General features: G+C 55.2%; 1 protein-coding gene across 1 annotated transcript; it reads right to left on the minus strand.

The window, feature by feature from the left end:
• Positions 1–275: 275 nt before the first annotated feature.
• LOC116954270 (hepatocyte nuclear factor 4-gamma-like) lies at positions 276–22696 on the minus strand. The gene is made up of 11 exons (XM_076052106.1): positions 22579–22696; positions 15493–15682; positions 12299–12393; positions 11448–11554; positions 8426–8599; positions 6287–6374; positions 5225–5377; positions 4518–4573; positions 4112–4292; positions 2098–2334; positions 276–621 (listed from the first exon to the last, which is right to left on the minus strand). The coding sequence occupies exons 1-11, from the start codon at positions 22694–22696 to the stop codon at positions 464–466; spliced, it is 1557 nt and encodes a 518-aa protein (XP_075908221.1). The 3' UTR covers positions 276–463.
• Between the last annotated feature and the right edge of the window lie 369 nt (positions 22697–23065).

Consider the following 23065-nt stretch of genomic DNA (forward strand, 5'->3'; position numbering starts at 1 on the left):
AAGTTTTATGTAGTTATTTGTAATTATTATTCGTTAAATCCATGTTACCTGATGTTTTTTTGTAATAAACTTCATGACATTTAGTCACGCATTTTATTCCTGAAATGTCGGTTAAGAACGCAACCCCCTATTTTAACATCTTTATGGGAATTTAGAGTTCGTTTTAAGTTATTTCGAGTTAAGTAGCATTTCTCAGGAACAGAACCCTTATGTTTAGCGGGGGATTCCTGTACAGGTGTGTACAGGTGTGCTACTGCAGGTGTGTACAAGTGTTCTACTGCTCATGCAGGTGTGTACAGGTGTGCCACTGCTCATGAGTTAAGTAGCATTTCTCAGGAACAGAACCCTTATGTATAGCGGGGAATTCCTGTACAGGTGTATACAGGTGTGTTACTGCAGGTGTGTACAGGTGTGCTACTGCTCATGCAGGCGTGTACAGCTGGTGTGCTACTGTTGTGCAGAGTCACTGAGTCTCCCGCTTGGTGAGCACTGTGTGGGATGTGGAGGATGGGGAGGGTGGGGGTCCCTCGTGGGGCAGGGCTCCCCCCCTCATCTTGTAGGGGTCGGGACCCCCAGGGGGGGAGCTCCCGGGAGGAGACGGGAGCGGCGTGTCCGGGGTGGCTGCGACGCAGAGACACGCACCACAGACACACACAAAGACAAAAGATCCCCCACGTAGCTTTTAACAGACTGTTGGGGCAAGTGATGTTAGCGAGCACCTACGAAGGCCGGCACGGCACACGAGGGGGTGGGTGGCCAGCATCACGCCCGGCCGCCTTTGTCTCCCTAGTGGCGTTGTTCACGCATCGCACCAGGTACTCATTTGAGGCTGAGTCGACCTAGGGAAGGCCCAGGACCAGTTTAGATAATCGTCACTGGTGTTGGCCGTGAGAGGGAATCGAACCTGGGTCGCCAGATTCGTAGCACAGCGCACTAACCGCTCCACTACTGCTCCCCACGGACGCGCGCACACAGACACACACAGACACACACACAGACACACACAGACACACACACAGACACGCAGAGGCGCCTTAGCATTAACAGCCAGCTACCATGACACCAGCTGTAGCGGTGAGTGGTGAGCTACATGGTGGTGGTGAGCGTCTACTCACACAGGTGAGCGGTGTGCTGCACGGTGTGGTGATCATCTACTCACACAGGTGAGTGGTGTGCTCCATGGTGTGGTGAGCATCTACTCACACAGGTGAGTGGTGTGCTGCGTGGTGTGGTGAGCATCTATTCACACAGGTGAGCGGCGTGCTGCATGGTAGTGGTGAGCGTCTACTCACACAGGTGAGTGGTGTGCTCCATGGTGTGGTGAGCGTCTACTCACACAGGTGAGTGGTGTGCTGCGTGGTGTGGTGAGAATCTACTCACACAGGTGAGTGGTGTGATGCAGGGTGTGGTGAGCATATACTCACACAGGTGAGCTGTGAGATCCACGATAGTGGTGAGCGTCTACTCACACAGGTGAGCGGTGTGCTGCGTGGTAGTGGTGAGCGTCTACTCACACAGGTGAGCGGTGTGCTGTGTGGTAGTGGTGAGCCTCTACTCACACAGGTGAGCGGCGTGCTGCGTGGTAGTGGTGAGCGTCTACTCACACAGGTGAGCGGTGTGCTGCGTAGTAGTGGTGAGCGTCTACTCACACAGGTGAGTGGTGTGCTGCGTGGTAGTGGTGAGCATCTACTCACACAGGTGAGCGGTGTGCTGCGTGGTAGTGGTGAGCGTCTACTCACACAGGTGAGCGGTGTGCTGCGTAGTAGTGGTGAGCGTCTACTCACACAGGTGAGCGGTGTGCTGCGTGGTGTGGTGAGCGTCTACTCAAACAGGTGAGCGGCGTGCTGCGCGGTGTGGTGAGCATCTACTCACACAGGTGAGCGGTGTGCTGCGTGGTAGTGGTGAGCCTCTACTCACACAGGTGAGCGGCGTGCTGCGTGGTAGTGGTGAGCGTCAACTCACACAGGTGAGTGGTGTGCTGCGTGGTAGTGGTGAGCACCTACTCACACAGGTGAGTGGTGTGCTGTGCGGTAGTGGTGAGCGTCTACTCACACAGGTGAGCGGTGTGCTGCATGGTAGTGGTGAGCATCTACTCACACAGGTGAGCGGTGTGCTGCATGGTGTGCTGCGTGGCCATGGGGTTGCTGATAATGACCGGGTGCCCACTGCCAGAGTTGCCCAGGAAGTGATGCGGGGGGTCTGGGGAGCGGGAAGGGGGCAGCGGCTGCTGCTGGTGAGGGGGGTGAGCGGGCAGGTGGGGCAGGTGAGGCAGATGGGGCAGCAGCTGAGGGTGAGCGGGCGCCTGGCCGGCCGGTGCAGCGTCGGCCGTCACTCCTGCACGCGCACAAAGACAAAGGCCCCCCCCCCCACCATGTAGCCTCGAACAGACCGCTGGGGCAAGTGCCGCTAGCGAGCGCCGGTACGGCGTATGAGGCGGTGAGGTGGCCGGCGACCACGCCCGGCCTCACTTTGCCTCCCCGGTGCTGATATTCACTACGCACTGTAACCAGGTCTCATTTCAGGCTACGTCGACCTATGGATGGGAGGCCCAGGACCGGTTAAGATATTCGCCAGCGACGTCAACGAGCGAGCGGCCGGGCGGGCGGCCGGGCCCGCGCTAACCGCTGCGCCCAACCGCTACCCCGGCACCGGCGAGGATAATCTCTCGCCCACTTCGTGTTTGGCCTTCACCGAGAATCGACCGCAGCAGGTCGCCGGGTTCACGGCCGCCGGCATGCCGACCGCTGCGCCCACCGCTCGCTCCCCCGGTGTCGCGCTCCAAACCCGTGATTACAAATTCAACTGAATCTGGAATCGCCCTGAGCAGCAATCTTCCTCTTGTGCCCCCCCCTCCTCCTCCATCCATTACTCTAGGCCAGGGGTCAGCAACCTCTCAAAGCAGAAGAAGACGAATAGCCGTTTTTTGTGTCTTAGCACGGGCAGCTACTTGTACACTTTGCTGTGTTTGTGTGTTTGTGTTTGTGTACACACAAACACAGCAAAGCGGGTACACAGCCGACGACAACGCCACACATTCTAACTTGAATAGACAAAGTAATTTGAGAGCCGCGTCACACGGGCAGCAACTTGTACACACAACACACAGCAAAGCGGGAACGCAGCCGACGAGAAACAAATTCCGACCACAATTAACAAAAATAGGTGATGCAATAAACAGCGTCTATTTCGCTTTTGCCCCCCCCCCCCTCAGTTATTCTCTAACAATCGCACAGCTTGACTGCATCGTGTTGTCGACAAGACATCCCATAGTCACAAGCCCCATTCCCTGTTGTGTTTAACACACCGCCGATGAACTTCAGCTTAAATTTACGCCTGAGATTGGAATTATTTTTAGTTTTATTTATTTTTTCAGCGGCTGCCCGCAAGGGGGCGGCCAAGGAGGCACTCGCACGCGGCTCCAAAGCCGCCGGTTGCCGACCCGCTGCTCCAAGCCGCAGCAAATTGACCGATTCCACCGCCCCATCTCCCGCCCGCGTGAACGCCCTCCCGTCGGGACACGGACCATTGCCCGGCTGCCGCTCCGTCGCTATTATTCTTGACCGCCGTTCCCATCTGGCGGGGCGGGGAGGCACGGTCGGCGAGCCGCGTGGCCTCAATCAAACGTTGGCGCGGAAGCCGCAAAAGCGAAACGGGTTAGAGGCCGCGAGAGGAAAGCCATTAAAGCGGTGTCCTTTTTACTTGAGCAGGTAAAGGTCCCGCTGGAGCCGCTATATAGCTCTTCTTCGGAAGCAACCCTGCTGGCCATTGCTAGCGATAGCTCGACGAAACGAAAGTGGCTTATCATCGCCGTGTGCACATTGATAGCGGCAGCCAAATGCTCAAAACGCATGATGTTGGTTCGAAAAAGCGGGGGACCCGGAGAAAGATCCGCGTGACCACGGGGGGGGGAGAGACACCGCCAGGGTCAGGATGGAACCCACGACCTCCCGCATACCAGGCGAGGGAGTTAACATCTCCGAGCCACCGCTGTGCGCCAGCTTCTGCCGTATTTTTCGCCGGTGACGCCCTTTCATAACGTCACCTCACGAGACGGGAGGAGGACGGACTGAAACCTCCGATGCCCGGGCACGGTCCAGCCCCTCCGCCGTACCTCCGAGCAGCATCTCCTGCAGAAGGTTGTCCACCTTGGCGACGCCGAAGAGGCGGAGGAGGTGGACCTGCTCGATGAGCTGCCACGTGATGCTCTGCAGCGCCGGCAGCAGCAGCAGCAGCTCCCCGAATCGCCCGCGGCTCTCGTACTGGCGGTCGGTCACGTAGTCCTCCAGCAGCACCTGGGGTGAGCGAGCGGGCGAGCGGGCAAGTGGGTGAGCACGCACATGGATTAGTCATGTAGTCCAGCAGCACCTGGGGTGAGCGAGCATGAGTCACTCATTGGTCAATGTCCAGTCTCACCAAGTCATCAGTCTCACAGTTCAATCACCGGTCACTCACTCTCTGGTCTCTCACCAGTCACTCACCCTCAGCCACCGTCGCTCACCCTCGCGCACGTCACTCACCTGCACGTGGAAGCGCATCGCTTTGATTCGAGCGGCGTCGCTCAATCCCTTCGCATCTGCAACAACAGCGAGGTCACGCACACCGGGTGAGCGCTCACCACCCACACTCGCCACAGCCTCGCCACCCACACTCGCCACAGCCTCACCACCCCACCCTCGCCACAGCCTCGCCACCCCACCCTCGCCACAGCCTCACCACTGACCACATGTACCACCGGGTGGTGCATCTGCCAGTCGTCTCGGTCGGTCAACCCATGGCACCTGTGTGTGCCCCATGACCCCTTGCCTGCAGCGAGCCTTCCACAAGCCACGTGATAACCCCAAGCTGGACCTAGCCTGGCACTAAAGGCTCTGCGGTGCCATCACCGGTTGTTGTTGTTTACAGGTGTGCGGGTAGCAATGGGTGTATTTTACATGAAGAGTGAAGATGAAGAGGGAGGTCTTCAGCCTGGATTTGAACAGGGAGCAAGGAGGCAGCTGGGTGGTGGTGGTGGTGGTGGGGTGGGTGGAGGGGGGTAGTTCCAGACTATGGGGGTCACCAGAGGAGAATCGGCAGCCCCCCTTTGAGCGATGGTTGACTGGGAGCTTCAACAGGAAGCCAAGGGTGCTGGAGCCAAGAGTGCGGGGAGGGTCGTAGCCAGCGAGAGCCGTAGAGGCTGGCGAGGGTCGTAGAGTTAGGGACCGGGGTCCAGGAGTTCCTGTCTCACCTGGGTCAAAGAAGACGATGGCCTTGAGGCAGGCGAACTCCGCGTCGTCGAGCTGGAGGTCGCGGAAAGGTCTCACGAGCTCGTCCAGCACGCGGTTTGTGACGCGGCACAGCTCCTGCTCGGGGCAGTTCCTGGGAATCACCGCCTCGGAGCCTGCGCCGGGACGGCGGGGAACGCGCGGCAGCGGCCCGGTAAGGCGAACGCACATCAGCGCCCTCGCCGGTGAACACATGGCAACGGTCTCGCCAGTGAACACATGGCAACGGTCTCGCCAGTGAACACACGGCAACAGTCTCACCAGTGAACACATGGCAACGGCCTCGCCAGTGAACACATGGCAACAGTCTCACCAGTGAACACATGGCAACGGTCTCGCCAGTGAAAACATGGCAACGGTCTCGCCAGTGAAAACATGGCAACGGTCTCGCCAGTGAACACATGGCAACGGTCTCGCCAGTGAACACATGGCAACGGTCTCGCCAGTGAACACATGGCAACGGTCTCGCCAGTGAAAACATGGCAACGGTCTCGCCAGTGAAAACATGGCAACGGTCTCGCCAGTGAACACATGGCAACGGTCTCGCCAGTGAACACATGGCAACGGTCTCGCCGGTGAATGGATGCCAACGGCCTCGCCAGTGAACACATGGCAACGGTCTCGCCAGTGAACACATGGCAACGGTCTCGCCGGTGAACGGATGCCAACGCCCTCGCCGATGAACGCACGGCAACGGGATCGACACTTCACGCATGGCAACGGCCACGCCGGCGAACGCACGGCAGTTGTAAAGAGCGGCGGTGCACTGGTTAGCACGCTGCACTACAAACCGAATGGCCCTGAGGATTTATCTGAAGCGGTCCTGGGCCTCCCCTAGGCCGACTCAGCCTCAAATGAGCACCGCCACTGGGGGGAGACGACGGTGAACCGGGGCGTGGCGCTGGGCCACCCACCCCCTCGTGCGCCGTGCCGGCCTTCGCAGGTGCTCCTCGCTAACAGCACTTGCCCCAACAGTCTGTTGAGGCTACACGGGGGACCTTTGTCTGTGTGAGTGTGGTGCTCACCCAGCAGCAGCAGCTCCTTGTAGGGCAGGGAGCGCTTGGAGACCCCAAGAAGGAGGTGCTCACCAGCATGAGCTCTCAGCAGAGACACCTGGTGAGGGGGACACGTGAGGGGGACACGTGAGGGGGGCACGTGAGGGGTGAGGGGGACACGTGAGGGGTGAGGGGGACACGTGAGGGGTGAGGGGGACACGTGAGGGGTGAGGGGGGCACGTGAGGGGTGAGGGGGACACGTGAGGGGTGAGGGGGACACGTGAGGGGTGAGGGGGGCACGTGAGGGGTGAGGGGGGCACGTGAGGGGTGAGGGGGGCACGTGAGGGGTGAGGGGGACACGTGAGGGGTGAGGGGGGCACGTGAGGGGTGAGGGGGGCACGTGAGGGGTGAGGGGGGCACGTGAGGGGTGAGGGGGACACGTGAGGGGTGAGGGGGGCACGTGAGGGGTGAGGGGGACACGTGAGGGGGACACGTGAGGGGTGAGGGGGGCACGTGAGGGGTGAGGGGGACACGTGAGGGGTGAGGGGGACACGTGAGGGGTGAGGGGGACACGTGAGGGGTGAGGGGGGCACGTGAGGGGTGAGGGGGACACGTGAGGGGTGAGGGGGACACGTGAGGGGTGAGGGGGGCACGTGAGGGGTGAGGGGGGCACGTGAGGGGTGAGGGGGGCACGTGAGGGGTGAGGGGGACACGTGAGGGGTGAGGGGGGCACGTGAGGGGTGAGGGGGGCACGTGAGGGGTGAGGGGGGCACGTGAGGGGTGAGGGGGACACGTGAGGGGTGAGGGGGGCACGTGAGGGGTGAGGGGGACACGTGAGGGGGACACGTGAGGGGTGAGGGGGGCACGTGAGGGGGACACGTGAGGGGGACACGTGAGGGGTGAGGGGGACACGTGAGGGGGGCACGTGAAGGGGTGAGGGGGGCACGTGAAGGGGTGAGGGGGGCACGTGAGGGGGTGAGGGGGGCACGTGAGGGGTGAGGGGGACACGTGAGGGGTGAGGGGGGCACGTGAGGGGTGAGGGGGACACGTGAGGGGGACACGTGAGGGGTGAGGGGGGCACGTGAGGGGGACACGTGAGGGGTGAGGGGGGCACGTGAGGGGGACACGTGAGGGGGACACGTGAGGGGTGAGGGGGACACGTGAAGGGGTGAGGGGGACACGTGAGGGGTGAGGGGGACACGTGAGGGGGACACGTGAGGGGTGAGGGGGGCACGTGAGGGGGACACGTGAGGGGTGAGGGGGGCACGTGAGGGGGACACGTGAGGGGTGAGGGGGGCACGTGAGGGGGACACGTGAGGGGTGAGGGGGACACGTGAGGGGTGAGGGGGACACGTGAAGGGGTGAGGGGGACACGTGAGGGGTGAGGGGGACACGTGAGGGGGACACGTGAGGGGTGAGGGGGGCACGTGAGGGGGACACGTGAGGGGTGAGGGGGGCACGTGAGGGGGACACGTGAGGGGTGAGGGGGACACGTGAAGGGGTGAGGGGGACACGTGAGGGGTGAGGGGGACACGTGAGGGGTGAGGGGGACACGTGAGGGGTGAGGGGGACACGTGAGGGGTGAGGGGGACACGTGAAGGGGTGAGGGGGACACGTGAAGGGGTGAGGGGGACACGTGAGGGGTGAGGGGGACACGTGAGGGGTGAGGGGGACACGTGAGGGGTGAGGGGGACACGCGAGGGGTGAGGGGGACACGTGAGGGGTGAGGGGGACACGTGAGGGGGACACTGAGGGGTGAGAGGGACACGTGAGGGGTGAGGGGGACGCGTGAGGGGTGAGGGGGGCGCGTGAGGGGTGAGGGGGACACGAGAAGGGGTGAGGGGGACACGTGAGGGGTGAGGGGGACACGTGAGGGGTGAGCATTGAGCAGGACACGCGAGGGATCAGTCACTTGCTTGGCGAGATCGGCGAGTCGTGTCATTGGTGAGGAGGATGAGTCACTTGATTGGTGAGGTGGGCGAGTGACTTGATTGGTGAGGAGGGCGAGTCGCGTGATTGGTGAGGTGGGTGAGTCACTTAATTGGTGAAGTGGGCGAGTAACTTGATTTATGAGGGTGAGTCACGTGACTTATGAGGAGGGCGAGTCACGTGACTGGTGAGGAATGCGAGTCGCGCGATTGGTGAGGAGGATTCCCGTCCCCGCCGTGCCTGGTCGTCTAGGGGCAGGTCACAGAAGGCCGGGATGTACTTGGCCCACTCGACCAGCACCAGCAGCTGCTGCTTCATCGACTCGCACACGTCCTGCACCCCGGCCAGCTTGCGTATGGGGCCCCCACCATCCCCCATCGGCCCCGAGCCCCCCACTTCCCTGGCCCCCGTGATCTATGCGCACAGAGACAAAGAACACCCCCCACCCCACGTGTGAGGTGAAGTGAGAAAAAACTCGTTCGCGCAAGGCCCCACAACAAAACAAAAAAAACCTTAACATTAAAACAGCGAGATAAAACAACCCCGCACGGACCGATATGCAGGAGAAAATAAATGTGTTTTCAGGCGAGACCTTCAAAAGCTCGACTGACGGAGCATCCCTAACAGACTGGGGCAAGACATCCCACAAAGCGAGGCACCCTGACTCCTGAAAGCTCTATCATCACCCACTGAATGCAGATTTGTCCTCGGCATACTCGGGGTGCCCGGATTCGGTGGATCGAAGTTGCCGGTCAGGGGCAGCGTACGGTTTCAGAAGATCTCCAAGATATAATGGGCCCACGAACACCCTCTCATGGCCCTGAAGGCCAATACAAGAACTTTAAATTCGAAACCTGTATTCTACTGTATCGCCCGAACGGACTTCAGGGGCAAGTGCTCGCGAAGGTGAAATCGCCACATCAGTGAGGGTGAGGGCGCCACATTAGGGTGAGAGCGTCATCGTAAAGACTGAGGGAGCCACGTTAGAGTGAGGGCGTCACGTTAGAGTGAGGACTTCACGTTAGAGTGAGGGCTTCACGTTAGAGTGAGGGCTTCACGTTAGAGTGAGGGCTTCACGTTAGAGTCAGGGTGTCATGTTAGAGTGAGGTAGTCAAGTTAGAGTGAGGGCGTCACGTTAGAGTGAGGGAGTCATGTTAGAGTGAGGCCACCATGTTAGAGTGAGGGCGTCACGTTAGAGTGAGGCCACCATGTTAGAGTGAGGGCGTCACGTTAGAGTGAGGGTGTCATGTTAGAGTGAGGCCACCATGTTAGAGTGAGGCCACCATGTTAGAGTGAGGGCGTCATGTTAGAGTGACGGCGTCATGTTAGAGTGAGGGCGTCACGTTAGAGTGAGGCCACCACGTTAGAGTGAGGCCACCATGTTAGACTGACGGCGTCACGTTAGAGTGAGGGCTTCACGTTAGAGTGAGGGCGTCACGTTAGAGTGAGGGCGCCATGTTAGAGTGAGGGTGTCACGTTAGAGTGAGGGAGCCATGTTAGAGTGAGGCCACCATGTTAGAGTGAGGGCGTCACGTTAGAGTGAGGGTGTCACGTTAGAGTGAGGCCACCATGTTAGAGTGACGGCGTCATGTTAGAGTGACGGCGTCACGTTAGAGTGAGGGCTTCACGTTAGAGTGAGGGCGTCATGTTAGAGTGAGGGAGTCACGTTAGAGTGAGGGCGTCACGTTAGAGTGAGGGTGTCACGTTAGAGTGAGGGCGTCACGTTAGAGTCAGGGAGCCACGTGAGAGTGAGGGTGTCATGTTAGAGTGAGGCCACCATGTTAGAGTGACGGCGTCACGTTAGAGTGAGAGCGTCACATTAGAGTGAGGGAGTCACGTTAGACTGAGGGCGTCACGTTAGAGTGAGGCCACCATGTTAGAGTGAGGCCACCATGTTAGAGTGACGGTGTCACGTTAGAGTGAGGCCACCATGTTAGAGTGAGGCCACCACGTTAGAGTGACGGCGTCACGTTAGAGTGAGGCCACCATGTTAGAGTGAGGCCACCATGTTAGAGTGACGGTGTCACGTTAGAGTGAGGCCACCATGTTAGAGTGACGGCGTCACGTTAGAGTGAGGCCACCATGTTAGAGTGACGGCGTCACGTTAGAGTGAGGACGTCACGTTAGAGTGAGGCCACCACGTTAGAGTGACGGCGTCACGTTAGAGTGAGGCCACCATGTTAGAGTGAGGGCGTCATGTTAGAGTGAGGGCGTCACGTTAGAGTGAGGCCACCATGTTAGAGTGAGGCCACCATGTTAGAGTGACGGCGTCACGTTAGAGTGACGGCGTCACGTTAGAGTGATGGCGTCACGTTAGAGTGAGGCCGTCACGTTAGAGTGAGGCCGTCACGTTAGAGTGAGGGCATCACGTTAGAGTGAGGCCGTCACGTTAGAGTGATGGCGTCACGTTAGAGTGACGGCGTCACGTTAGAGTGACGGCGTCACGTTAGGGTGAGGCCGTCACGTTAGAGTGAGGGCGTCACGTTAGAGTGAGGCCGTCACGTTAGAGTGACGGCGTCACGTTAGAGTGAGGCCGTCACGTTAGAGTGAGGGCGTCACGTTAGAGTGAGGCCGTCACGTTAGAGTGATGGCGTCACGTTAGAGTGACGGCGTCACGTTAGAGTGATGGCGTCACGTTAGAGTGAGGCCGTCACGTTAGAGTGACGGCGTCACGTTAGAGTGATGGCGTCACGTTAGAGTGACGGCCACCATGTTAGAGTGAGGCCGCCATGTTAGAGTGAGGGCGTCACGTTAGAGTGAGGCCGTCACGTTAGAGTGAGGGCGTCACGTTAGAGTGAGGCCGTCACGTTAGAGTGATGGCGTCACGTTAGAGTGACGGCGTCACGTTAGAGTGATGGCGTCACGTTAGAGTGAGGCCGTCACGTTAGAGTGAGGGCGTCACGTTAGAGTGAGGCCGTCACGTTAGAGTGACGGCGTCACGTTAGAGTGATGGCGTCACGTTAGAGTGACGGCCACCATGTTAGAGTGAGGCCGCCATGTTAGAGTGAGGGCGTCACGTTAGAGTGAGGCCGTCACGTTAGAGTGACGGCGTCACGTTAGAGTGATGGCGTCACGTTAGAGTGACGGCCACCATGTTAGAGTGAGGCCGCCATGTTAGAGTGAGGCCGCCATGTTAGAGTGGGGGCGTCACGTTAGAGTGAGGGAGCCACGTTAGAGTGAGGGCACCATGTTAGAGTGACGGCGTCACGTTAGAGTGAGGCCGCCATGTTAGAGTGAGGCCGCCATGTTAGAGTGAGGGCACCTGTCTGGAGAGGGCCTCGGCCTGCACGAGGCTGCTGATTGAGAGCGACCCCACCTCCTCGTAGCTCGGTCTCCGCAGGGCGATCCGATCTCTCTCATTCTGCACGGCTGCTTGAGGGGGGAATGAGGGGTTTGGGGGAGGTGGGGACAGTGGGGAGTAGGGGGTGGCGGTGAGATGATTTTGGGGGTGCAGCACAAGATCGTCAACACCACTCGGCTTCACTGACACCCAGGGCAGGACGCAAGTTGGTGCGAAGAGCAGCAGGCCGAGGATTGTGGGTCAGGTTAGCTGTCCCAGGTGTGGTACGTCTGAATTTTAATGGGGGGAAGGAGGGGTTCTCTGGGGTTTAATGGGGTTTTATAGGTCTAATGGGGTTTGTCTGGGTTTTAATTGGTCTAATGGGATTTTATCTGGATTTTAATGGTATTTTCTACGGGTTATAATGGGAGTTTTTATGGGATTTAATGGAAACTTCACTGGGCTTTGATGGGATTTCACTGGATATTAGGATTATCTGTGAGTTTAATGGAGTTTCTCTGGGTTGTTATGTGTTTAATGTATTTTACTGGAAATTTATATCGATTCTTAATGGGGCTATTCCTGATTTAATGGATTTTTTATGGGGTTTTTGTGGTTCAATTTAGATTTTTAATGGGGTTAAAATTTAACCTTCTCTGTGTTTAAATGGAATTTTGTCGGCTTATTACAGAATTACCACTGAGCTTTCATGAGATATTTTCCCATGGGTTACGAATTAAATTTTCTCTCGCTTTTAATAGGGATTCCCTTTTGGGTGTTGACCGGATTTCCTTTGGGATTAACGGCTTTGCCATCTGATTCCCTCCCCTCACCCTCCTTCTTCATCCCCGCACGGAAGCACTTGCGCAGGCGGCAGTAGCGGCACTGGTTGCGTTTGTCCTTGTCCACCACGCACTGCCGGTTGAACCTGGGGGTCAGAGGTCATCGTCATCCAGGGGAGCGGGTCAAAGGTAATTTGACAAAAAAATGTACTCAATACCACGTTGTGGTACGGCGAGGGTTATGGTTAGAATAGCTTGATCGGGTGTGGTACGGCTATGGTTATGGTTAGGGTAGTTTGACCAGGTGTGGTACGGCGAGGGTTATGGTTAGGATAGCTTGACCGGGTGTCGTATGGCTATGGTTATGTTTAGGCTAGCTAGACCGGGTGTGGTACGGCTATGGTTATGTTTAGGTTAGCTTGACCGGGTGTGGTATGGCTATGGTTATGTTTAGGCTAGCTAGACCGGGTGTGGTACGGCTAGGGTTATGTTTAGGATAACTTGACTGGGTGTGGTATGGCTATGGTTATGTTTAGGCTAGCTAGCCCGGTTTTGGTATGGCTATGGTTATGTTTAGGCTAGCTTGACCGGGTGTGGTATGGCTAGGGTTAAGGTTAGGCTAGCTTGACCGGGTGTGGTATGGCTATGGTTATGTTTAGGCTAGCTAGACCGGATGTGGTATGGCTAGGGTTATGGTTAGGTTAGCTTGACCGGGTGTGGTATGGCTATGGTTATGTTTAGGCTAGCTTGACCAGGTGTGGTACGGCTAGGGTTATGTTTAGGCTAGCTTGACCGGGTGTGGTACGGCTAGGGTTACGGTTAGGTTAGCTAGACCGGGTGTGGTACGGCTAGGGTTACGGTTAGGTTAGCTTGACTGCGTTTGGCATGGCCAGGCTTACCACCCGTCCTGGTTTATTTTCTCCTGGGGTCGTCAAAAGATCACAACAAATTACAACGAGTGGTCGGTTCGGCCAGAGAGACGCCGTCGGCTGGAGAGGCAGGGAGGGTGCGATGGGGGTGGCAGTGGCAGTGGTGTTCAGAGCGAGCCATTCTGGGACGATCGGAGCGACTTTGGTTCCCCGGCACGATCCTCGCTCACCGCCTGCGCCGGGCTTTGGCCGCGTGGCCGGGCGGGGGGTGGGGGGAGGGATCTGGGATTAGTGTGGGGTGATGGGGCTTGCTTGGGAGGGTTTGCGGTTTGCGCTAGAGGTTAATGGGTAACTCATTTAGCCGCCCCATCGCCCGCCCCCACTCCCCCGCTGCAGGTGAGCGTTGGTTACGCACGGGGCGACCTTGGCTGCCACTATCGGGGCCGTAAAGCGGAGATAGCAGCGGGGGGGGGGGGGGGGTCGTAAAATCGACATCCCACGTCGTCGGCGACGCCTCCTGGGTTTTGGCAGAGGCCGCACGCACGAAGCGCCGGGGCGCTCGGCCGAGAGGGAGGGAGGGAGGCGGTGAACACACAGGTGAACACGCAGGTGGACACACAGGTGGACACACAGGTGAACACACAGGTGGACACACAGGTGAACACACAGGTGGACACACAGGTGAACACACAGGTGGACACACAGGTGAACACACAGGTGGACACACAGGTGGACACACAGGTGAACACGCAGGTGGACACACAGGTGAACACACAGGTGGACACGCAGGTGGACACATAGGTGGACACACAGGTGAAGACACAGGTGAACACACAGGTGAACACGCAGGTGGACACACAGGTGAACACGCAGGTGGACACACAGGTGAAGACACAGGTGGACACACAGGTGAAGACACAGGTGAACACACAGGTGGACACGCAAGTGGACACACAGGTGGACACGCAGGTGGACACACAGGTGAAGACACAGGTGGACACACAGGTGAACACACAGGTGGACACACAGGTGGACATACAGGTGGACACGTGTGCACGCGCGAGCGCCCATCTCATCACCCGCACGGCCCTTCTTCCGTCTGCGAGTGATTTTGTACTTCAGCAGCATTGGTTGAACACAAGCAAGTTCCGGACCGGTGTCTCATCAGCAGAGTCAGGCTATGTTTGAATCAATGCTGCAGGCAGTGGTGCACTGCTACAGGTGGTGCACTGCTACAGGTGGTGCACTGCTACAGGTGGTGCACTGCTACAGGTGTTGCACTACAGGTGGTGCACTACAGGTGGTGCACTGGTACAGGTGGTGCACTGCTACAGGTGGTGCACTACAGGTGGTGCACTTCAGGTGGTGCACTGGTACAGGTGGTGCACTACAGGTGTTGCACTACAGGTGTAACGCTGCTACAGGTGGTGCACTACAGGTGGTGCACTACAGGTGGTAAACTGGTACAGGTGGTGCACCACAGGTGGTGCACTACAGGTGGTGCACTGGTACAGGTGTTGCACTACAGGTGGTGCACTACAGGTGGTGCACTGGTACAGGTGTTGCACTACAGGTGGTGCACTACAGGTGGTGCACTGGTACAGGTGGTACACTGCTACAGGTGGTGCACTACACGTGTCACGCTGCTACAGGTGGTGCACTGGTACAGGTGTTGCACTGCAGGTGTCACGCTGCTACAGGTGGTGCACTGGTACAGGTGGTGCACTGCTACAGGTGTTGCACTGCAGGTGTCACGCTGCTACAGGTGGTGCACTGGTACAGGTGGTGCACTGCTACAGGTGGTGCACTACAGGTGTCACGCTGCTACAGGTGGTGCACTGGTACAGGTGGTGCACTGCTACAGGTGTTGCACTACAGGTGTCACGCTGCTACAGGTGGTGCACTGGTACAGGTGGTGCACTGCTACAGGTGTTGCACTGCAGGTGTCACGCTGCTACAGGTGGTCTACTACAGGTGTCACGCTGCTACAGGTGGTGCACTACAAGTGGTGCACTACAGGTGGTGCACTACAGGTGGTGGACTACAGGTGGTCTACTGCAGCTGTCACGCTGCTACAGGTGGTGCACTGCAGGTGTCACGCTGCTACGGATGGTCTACTGCAGCTCTCACGCTGCTACAGGTGGTGCACTACAGGTGTCACGCTGCTACAGGTGGTCTACTGCAGCTGTCACGCTGCTACAGGTGGTGCACTACAGGTGTCACGCTGCTACAGGTGGTGCACTACAGCTGTTGCGCTGCTACAGGTGGTGCACTACTTTTACCACGACAGGCAGCGCAATACCGAAACTGCAGTCGAGTGCGGCGCTGGCACTGCGGGTGCCAGCGCCGCCGCCGCCGCCGCCGCCGCCGCCGCACCTGCAGGTGTAGATGTGGTTCTTGCGAACGCTGCGCCGGAAGAAGCCCTTGCAGCCGTCGCAGCTGGAGGCGCCGTAGTGCTTCCCCGTGGCGCGGTCGCCGCAGATGGCGCACGTGGCCACCACGCCGCCCACCAGCACGCCGGCCCCGGGGCCCCCGGGCCCCAGAGAGTCCGAGGGCCCATGCACACCTGGTGGGTGGGGGTGGCGGGGGTGGGGATGGGGTAGGGGGTGGGGAAGAGTTCAAAATAAGATCAACACGTAGGAGGATAAAGAATTCAAGCATTTTGTGACCGCATAAATTACTCATTGGTTTTTTTTCGGCAAAGTCACGTATGTAGATTTATTTTGGTATAATTTAATGGTATTTATACATACGTGACTTTACCGAAAAAAAAACAACGAGCAATTTTTGCGGTCACGAAAGCTTTAATTCTTTATTAACGCGCTTCTACGGGGAAGTTACCTTTACAGTCCTGTCCTAAACGTATTGTACCCCTTGCCTTCTACTCCCCCCACCTATGCTGCCGTGCCACCTTGAAACGTATTGTACCCCTTGCCTTCTCCTACCCCTCCCCTCACCTATGCTGCCGTGCCACCTTGCTCTCTTCAGCCCTTACCCCCCACCTCTACTTTTTTATTTAAGGCCTCTGTCTGTTCCTCCCTCCTTTCTCCGTCCGTCTTTCCTCTCCCTGCCTCTTGGTGTCCCTGTACATGTATTTCTGCTGACTTGTACCTCGTATTTGTTCACTCTGTCTATGCCGGTATGTTCAACCCAGAGGATGAACACGAAATTTAGCACTCTTCTGAAATTCGTGGTCCGCCAGGCAAGCGTCTAACTGTGTCGTTGGCCTGACTGGTTTTGCATCACGTACATTTTTTCTTAGGTTTGTTGAATTCTCGTCTCTCATCTTCTTGTTGTATTTACCTCCGTGCAGTTTAACGCTCTCTCTGTGTTGCGTTGATGTCACCCTGTGTGCTCCCTCGCTGTTTGTTTTTTACACCGGATGAAGATCGCTTGTGTTGCGGTCGAAACGTCGTGATTGATTTATTTTAATATAATTTTACGGTATTTCTACATACGTGACTTTACCGAAAAAACCAATGAGTACGTAGGAGGCTTTCGCGACCAATATTCCATAATGGAGTTGTTTTTTTTGGGGGGGGGGGGGGGTTAGGTCGGGAAATTGTAAATGCGTCGTTAAAACCACCACAACCCGACACAGCCAATTACTGAGGTCTGTCATGTAAACAAAACGCGCCAATTAGTGACTAGTTCAGCACCCCGGTGTGTTTGGGAGAGTGAACGCACAACAACATTTACAATTGGAGTGCCACGTTTCGCCGGTAAGTACAACCAGCCTCATCAGGCGACAGCCAGAAGTGTAGAGGAATTCTGTTTCGGTCCCAAGTAGAGGGGGTTATATCACGTGGTGGTGCCTGTGAGTGACCTGTTGTCTGAACAGTAAACCGGAAAAAAAAAACAGTTTTCGGAAGCCGGTTCCGAAAATCGGTGAGACACGGTGAGACACGGTGAGACACGGTGAGGCACGGTGAGACACGGTGAGACACGGTGAGACACGGCGAGACACGGTGAGACACGGTGAGACACGGTGAGACGCGGTGAGGCACGGTGAGACACGGTGAGACACGGTGAGACACGGCGAGACACGGCGAGACACGGTGAGACACGGTGAGACGCGGTGAGGCACGGTGAGACACGGTGAGACACGGGGAGACACGGTGAGACACAGTGAGGCACGGCGAGACACGGTGAGACACGGTGAGACACGGTGAGGCACGGTGAGACACGGTGAGACACGGTGAGACACGGTGAGGCACGGTGAGGCACGGTGAGACACGGCGAGACACGGTGAGACACGGTGAGACACGGGTTCCCGAGCGTTCCCGGTGGCGATGTCGGCTCAATGATTTCGCCCGCTAGGGCAGCGGCGAACGTACGAAGAGCACGGCGGTCCAAGTCACCGCGTGGCACAGTTCCATTAAATGTCCAAATGAGCCACTTTGTCAAGCTATCACTTGTGGTAGCCAGGTCGCTTCTGAAAAATAAGTTAATGCCTGCCTGGGTAGAAATGTGGATGCTTTTAATTATTCGTATGTCTTTGGGTGATTTGTTTGCATTGTACGTTTGCACTCCCATCGTGTTTTATATATTGTTGTAACGTTCTGACCCCGTGCCCCTGCTGGGCATCTGTGTTAAAGAGCTTTACAGCTCATCGGATTCCTCCGATATGAATAAAATATTCCGATTGTGAAGGATGAAAGGTCAACAGGCGCAGCTCCTGCAAGTGCTCGGTCGCGCACCTGCTGGCGGGTGCTCTGGCGTCTTGTAAGAGGTGGGGTGTATGTACTGAATAGTGGAACTTCTTTCGCACCGTACCTTGCCAACCGTGATAATCGGGAGTGCGGCGGAAGGACAACAAACGACACAGAAAGGAGTTCTACGGAAATGAGTTTTCATATTATTGGCGTCATCTGGTCGAGCACCAATTGGGTCGAGGCTCAAAAGAAAGCCGTCCCTTGGTGTGGACCAATCAGTTTCAAGGACAATGTATATATTATCATAGTATGTTTTCTGTTTGCATTTTGACTGCAGGTATTGTGGTTAATGCAGTGACATGAATCCTTGTATAAAAAAAGGTTTCAGTTTTGTTGCCAGAAAAAAGGGGAAAACCCCGTTATTACATGTTAGTACTGGCAAAGGAGGTCTAATGATAATGAAATGAGTTTTCAATCCATATATAAAAGTGCTCCCAGTGGCTTCCTCATATCGGAAGGGAGAGCGTTCCAGACGGCCGCAGAAACGCATCTGAAAGCGCCGCGCGATGCGATCGACCGTGGTCGTTGTACCCACACTCTACCCCACCACACACACACTGCGAATCGATTCGACTACAGTGAATCCATTTACACTGCTGGGTGGACAGATGACACTCATCTGTAACATCACTCACCTCCAACATCACTCGTAACATCACTCACCTCCAACATCACTCACCTCCAACATCACTCACTCATAACATCACTCACCTCCAACATCACTCACCTCCAACATCACTCACTCATAACATCACTCACCTCCAACATCACTCACCTCCAACATCACCCACCTGCAACATCACTCACTCATAACATCACTCACCTCCAACATCACTCACCTCCAACATCACTCACTCATAACATCACTCACCTCCAACATCACTCACCTCCAACATCACTCACCCATAACATCACTCACTCATAACATCACTCACCTCCAACATCACTCACTCATAACATCACTCACCTCCAACATCACTCACCTCCAACATCACTCACTCATAACATCACTCACTCATAACATCACTCACCTGCAACATCACTCACTCATAACATCACTCACTCATAACATCACTCACCTCCAACATCACTCACTCATAACATCACTCACCTCCAACATCACTCACCTCCAACATCACTCACTCGTAACTTCACTCACCTCCAACATCACTCACTCATAACATCACTCTCTCATAACATCACTCACTCGTAACATCACTCACCTCCAACATCACTCACCCATAACATCACTCACCTCCAACATCACTCACTCATAACATCACTCACTCATAACATCACTCACCTCCAACATCACTCACTCATAACATCACTCACCTCCAACATCACTCATAACATCACTCACTCATAACATCACTCACCTCCAACATCACTCACCTCCATACATCACTCGTAACATCACTCACCTCCAACATCATTCACTCATAACATCACTCACTCATAACATCACTCACTCATAACATCACTCACCCATAACATCACTCACCTCCAACATCACTCACTCATAACATCACTCACCTCCAACATCACTCACCTCCAACATCACTCACCTCCAACATCACTCACTCATAACATCACTCACTCATAACATCACTCACCTCCAACATCACTCACTCGTTACATCACTCATAACACCACTCACTCATAACATCACTCACCTCCAACATCACTCACTCATAACATCACTCACTCATAACATCACTCACTCGTAACATCACTCACCCATAACATCACTCACCTCCAACATCACTCACCTCCAACATCACTCACTCATAACATCACACACTCATAACATCACTCACCTCCAACATCACTCACTCATAACATCACTCACCTCCAACATCACTCACCTCCAACATCACTCACTCATAACATCACTCACTCATAACATCACTCACCTCCAACATCACTCACTCATAACATCACTCACTCATAACATCACTCACTCATAACATCACTCACCTCCAACATCACTCACCTCCAACATCACTCACTCATAACATCACTCACTCATAACATCACTCACCCATAACATCACTCACCTCCAACATCACTCACCTCCAACATCACTCACTCGTAACATCACTCACCTCCAACATCACTCACTCATAACATCACTCACCTCCAACATCACTCACCTCCAACATCACTCACTCATAACATCACTCACCTGCAACATCACTCACTCATAACATCACTCACTCATAACATCACTCACCTCCAACATCACTCACTCATAACATCACTCACCTCCACCATCACTCACCTCCAACATCACTCACTCGTAACATCACTCACCTCCAACATCACTCACTCATAACATCACTCTCTCATAACATCACTCACTCGTAACATCACTCACCTCCAACATCACTCACCCATAACATCACTCACCTCCAACATCACTCACTCATAACATCACTCACTCATAACATCACTCACCTCCAACATCACTCACTCATAACATCACTCACTCATAACATCACTCACCTCCAACATCACTCATAACATCACTCACTCATAACATCACTCACCTCCAACATCACTCACCTCCATACATCACTCGTAACATCACTCACCTCCAACATCACTCACTCATAACATCACTCACTCATAACATCACTCACTCATAACATCACTCACCCATAACATCACTCACCTCCAACATCACTCACTCATAACATCACTCACCTCCAACATCACTCACCTCCAACATCACTCACCTCCAACATCACTCACTCATAACATCACTCACTCATAACATCACTCACCTCTAACATCACTCACTCGTTACATCACTCATAACACCACTCACTCATAACATCACTCACCTCCAACATCACTCACTCATAACATCACTCACTCATAACATCACTCACTCGTAACATCACTCACCCATAACATCACTCACCTCCAACATCACTCACCTCCAACATTACTCACTCATAACATCACACACTCATAACATCACTCACCTCCAACATCACTCACTCATAACATCACTCACCTCCAACATCACTCACCTCCAACATCACTCACTCATAACATCACTCACTCATAACATCACTCACCTCCAACATCACTCACTCATAACATCACTCACTCATAACATCACTCACTCATAACATCACTCACCTCCAACATCACTCACCTCCAACATCACTCACTCATAACATCACTCACTCATAACATCACTCACCCATAACATCACTCACCTCCAACATCACTCACCTCCAACATCACTCACTCGTAACATCACTCACCTCCAACATCACTCACTCATAACATCACTCACCTCCAACATCACTCACCTGCGACATCACTCACCTCCAACAACACTCACTCGTAACATCACTCACCTCCAACATCACTCACCTCCATACATCACTCACTTATAACATCACTCACCTCCAACATCACTCACTCATAACATCACTCACCCATAACATCACTCACCTCCAACATCACTCACTCATAACATCACTCACCCATAACATCACTCACCTCCAACATCACTCACTCATAACATCACTCACCTCCAACATCACTCACCTCCAACATCACTCACCTCCAACATCACTCACTCATAACATCACTCACCTCCAACATCACTCACCTCCAACATCACTCACCTCCAACATCACTCACTCATAACATTACTCACCTCCAACATCACTCACCTCCAACATCACTCACTCATAACATCACTCACTCATAACATCACTCACCTCCAACATCACTCACTCATAACACCACTCACTCATAACATCACTCACCTCCAACATCACTCACTCATAACATCACTCACTCATAACATCACTCACTCATGACATCACTCACCTCCAACATCACTCACTCATAACATCACTCACCTCCAACATCACTCACCTCCAACATCACTCACCTCCAACATCACTCACTCATAACATCACTCACTCATAACATCACTCACCTCCAACATCACTCACTCATAACATCACTCACCTCCAACATCACTCACCTGCGACATCACTCACCTCCAACAACACTCACTCGTAACATCACTCACCTCCAACATCACTCACCTCCATACATCACTCACTTATAACATCACTCACCTCCAACATCACTCACTCATAACATCACTCACCCATAACATCACTCACCTCCAACAACACTCACTCGTAACATCACTCACCTCCAACATCACTCACCTACAACATCACTCACCTCCAACATCACTCACTCATAACATCACTCACCTCCAACATCACTCACCTCCAACATCACTCACCTGCGACATCACTCACCTCCAACAACACTCACTCGTAACATCACTCACCTCCAACAACACTCACTCGTAACATCACTCACCTCCAACATCACTCACTCATAACATCACTCACCTCCAACATCACTCACTCATAACATCACTCACTCGTAACATCACTCACCTCCAACATCACTCACCTCCAACATCACTCACTCATAACATCACTCACCTCCAACATCACTCACTCATAACACCACTCACCCATAACATCACTCACCCATAACATCACTCACCCATCTGTAACATTGTCCACTCGTCTGTAAACATCGCGTTGTGTCTCACTAAACACAAGGGGGTCCCCAGATCCCCTCCGTGGGGTCCCTGAGGATCGAGGGGGTGAGGGGGGCAGTATCCGTGAGGACCCTCAAGGTGTTAGGGGGGGGGGTTGCTGAGAGGGGTCCCCGTTGGGGGTCTCACCGTGAGGGGACCCCAGGCGCTGCTGGTCCCCGTGAAACTCCATGAGACGCGAGAAATCGGGATCGAGAGCGGGGAAGTCGGACATGATGTCCGCGGCGAGACGTGGCGACAGGCGCATCCTCCTCCTCACCCGGCCCGCCAAAACACTCCCCTCACCACTCGCCTCACCACTCGCCTCACCACTCTGCCTCGCCTCCTCACCCCGCTGCTTGCCTCACCATTCCAGGGACCGCTCACCTTGCTCCTCACCTAATGCCAAACTCGGCCCCTTCAAAACAATCTCCTCACCTCAACCCCCCAGGGATAATCTGACCTCACTCTCCTCACTCTCCTCACCCCTACCAGGCACACTCACCCTGCTCCTCACCTCGCTCCTCACCACCAGGTGACGCTCCTCACCGATCACTTCACAGTGACGCTCACCTCAACCACCCACACCTAACCCTCACCTCTCACCTAACCCTCACCTCTCACCTAACCCTCACCT

This window comes from Petromyzon marinus, chromosome 54 (genome assembly GCF_048934315.1).
Source record: "Petromyzon marinus isolate PM22_M1 ecotype Great Lakes invasive population chromosome 54, UKy_Petmar_22M1.pri1.0, whole genome shotgun sequence".
In the NCBI taxonomy this organism is placed as follows: domain Eukaryota; kingdom Metazoa; phylum Chordata; class Hyperoartia; order Petromyzontiformes; family Petromyzontidae; genus Petromyzon; species Petromyzon marinus.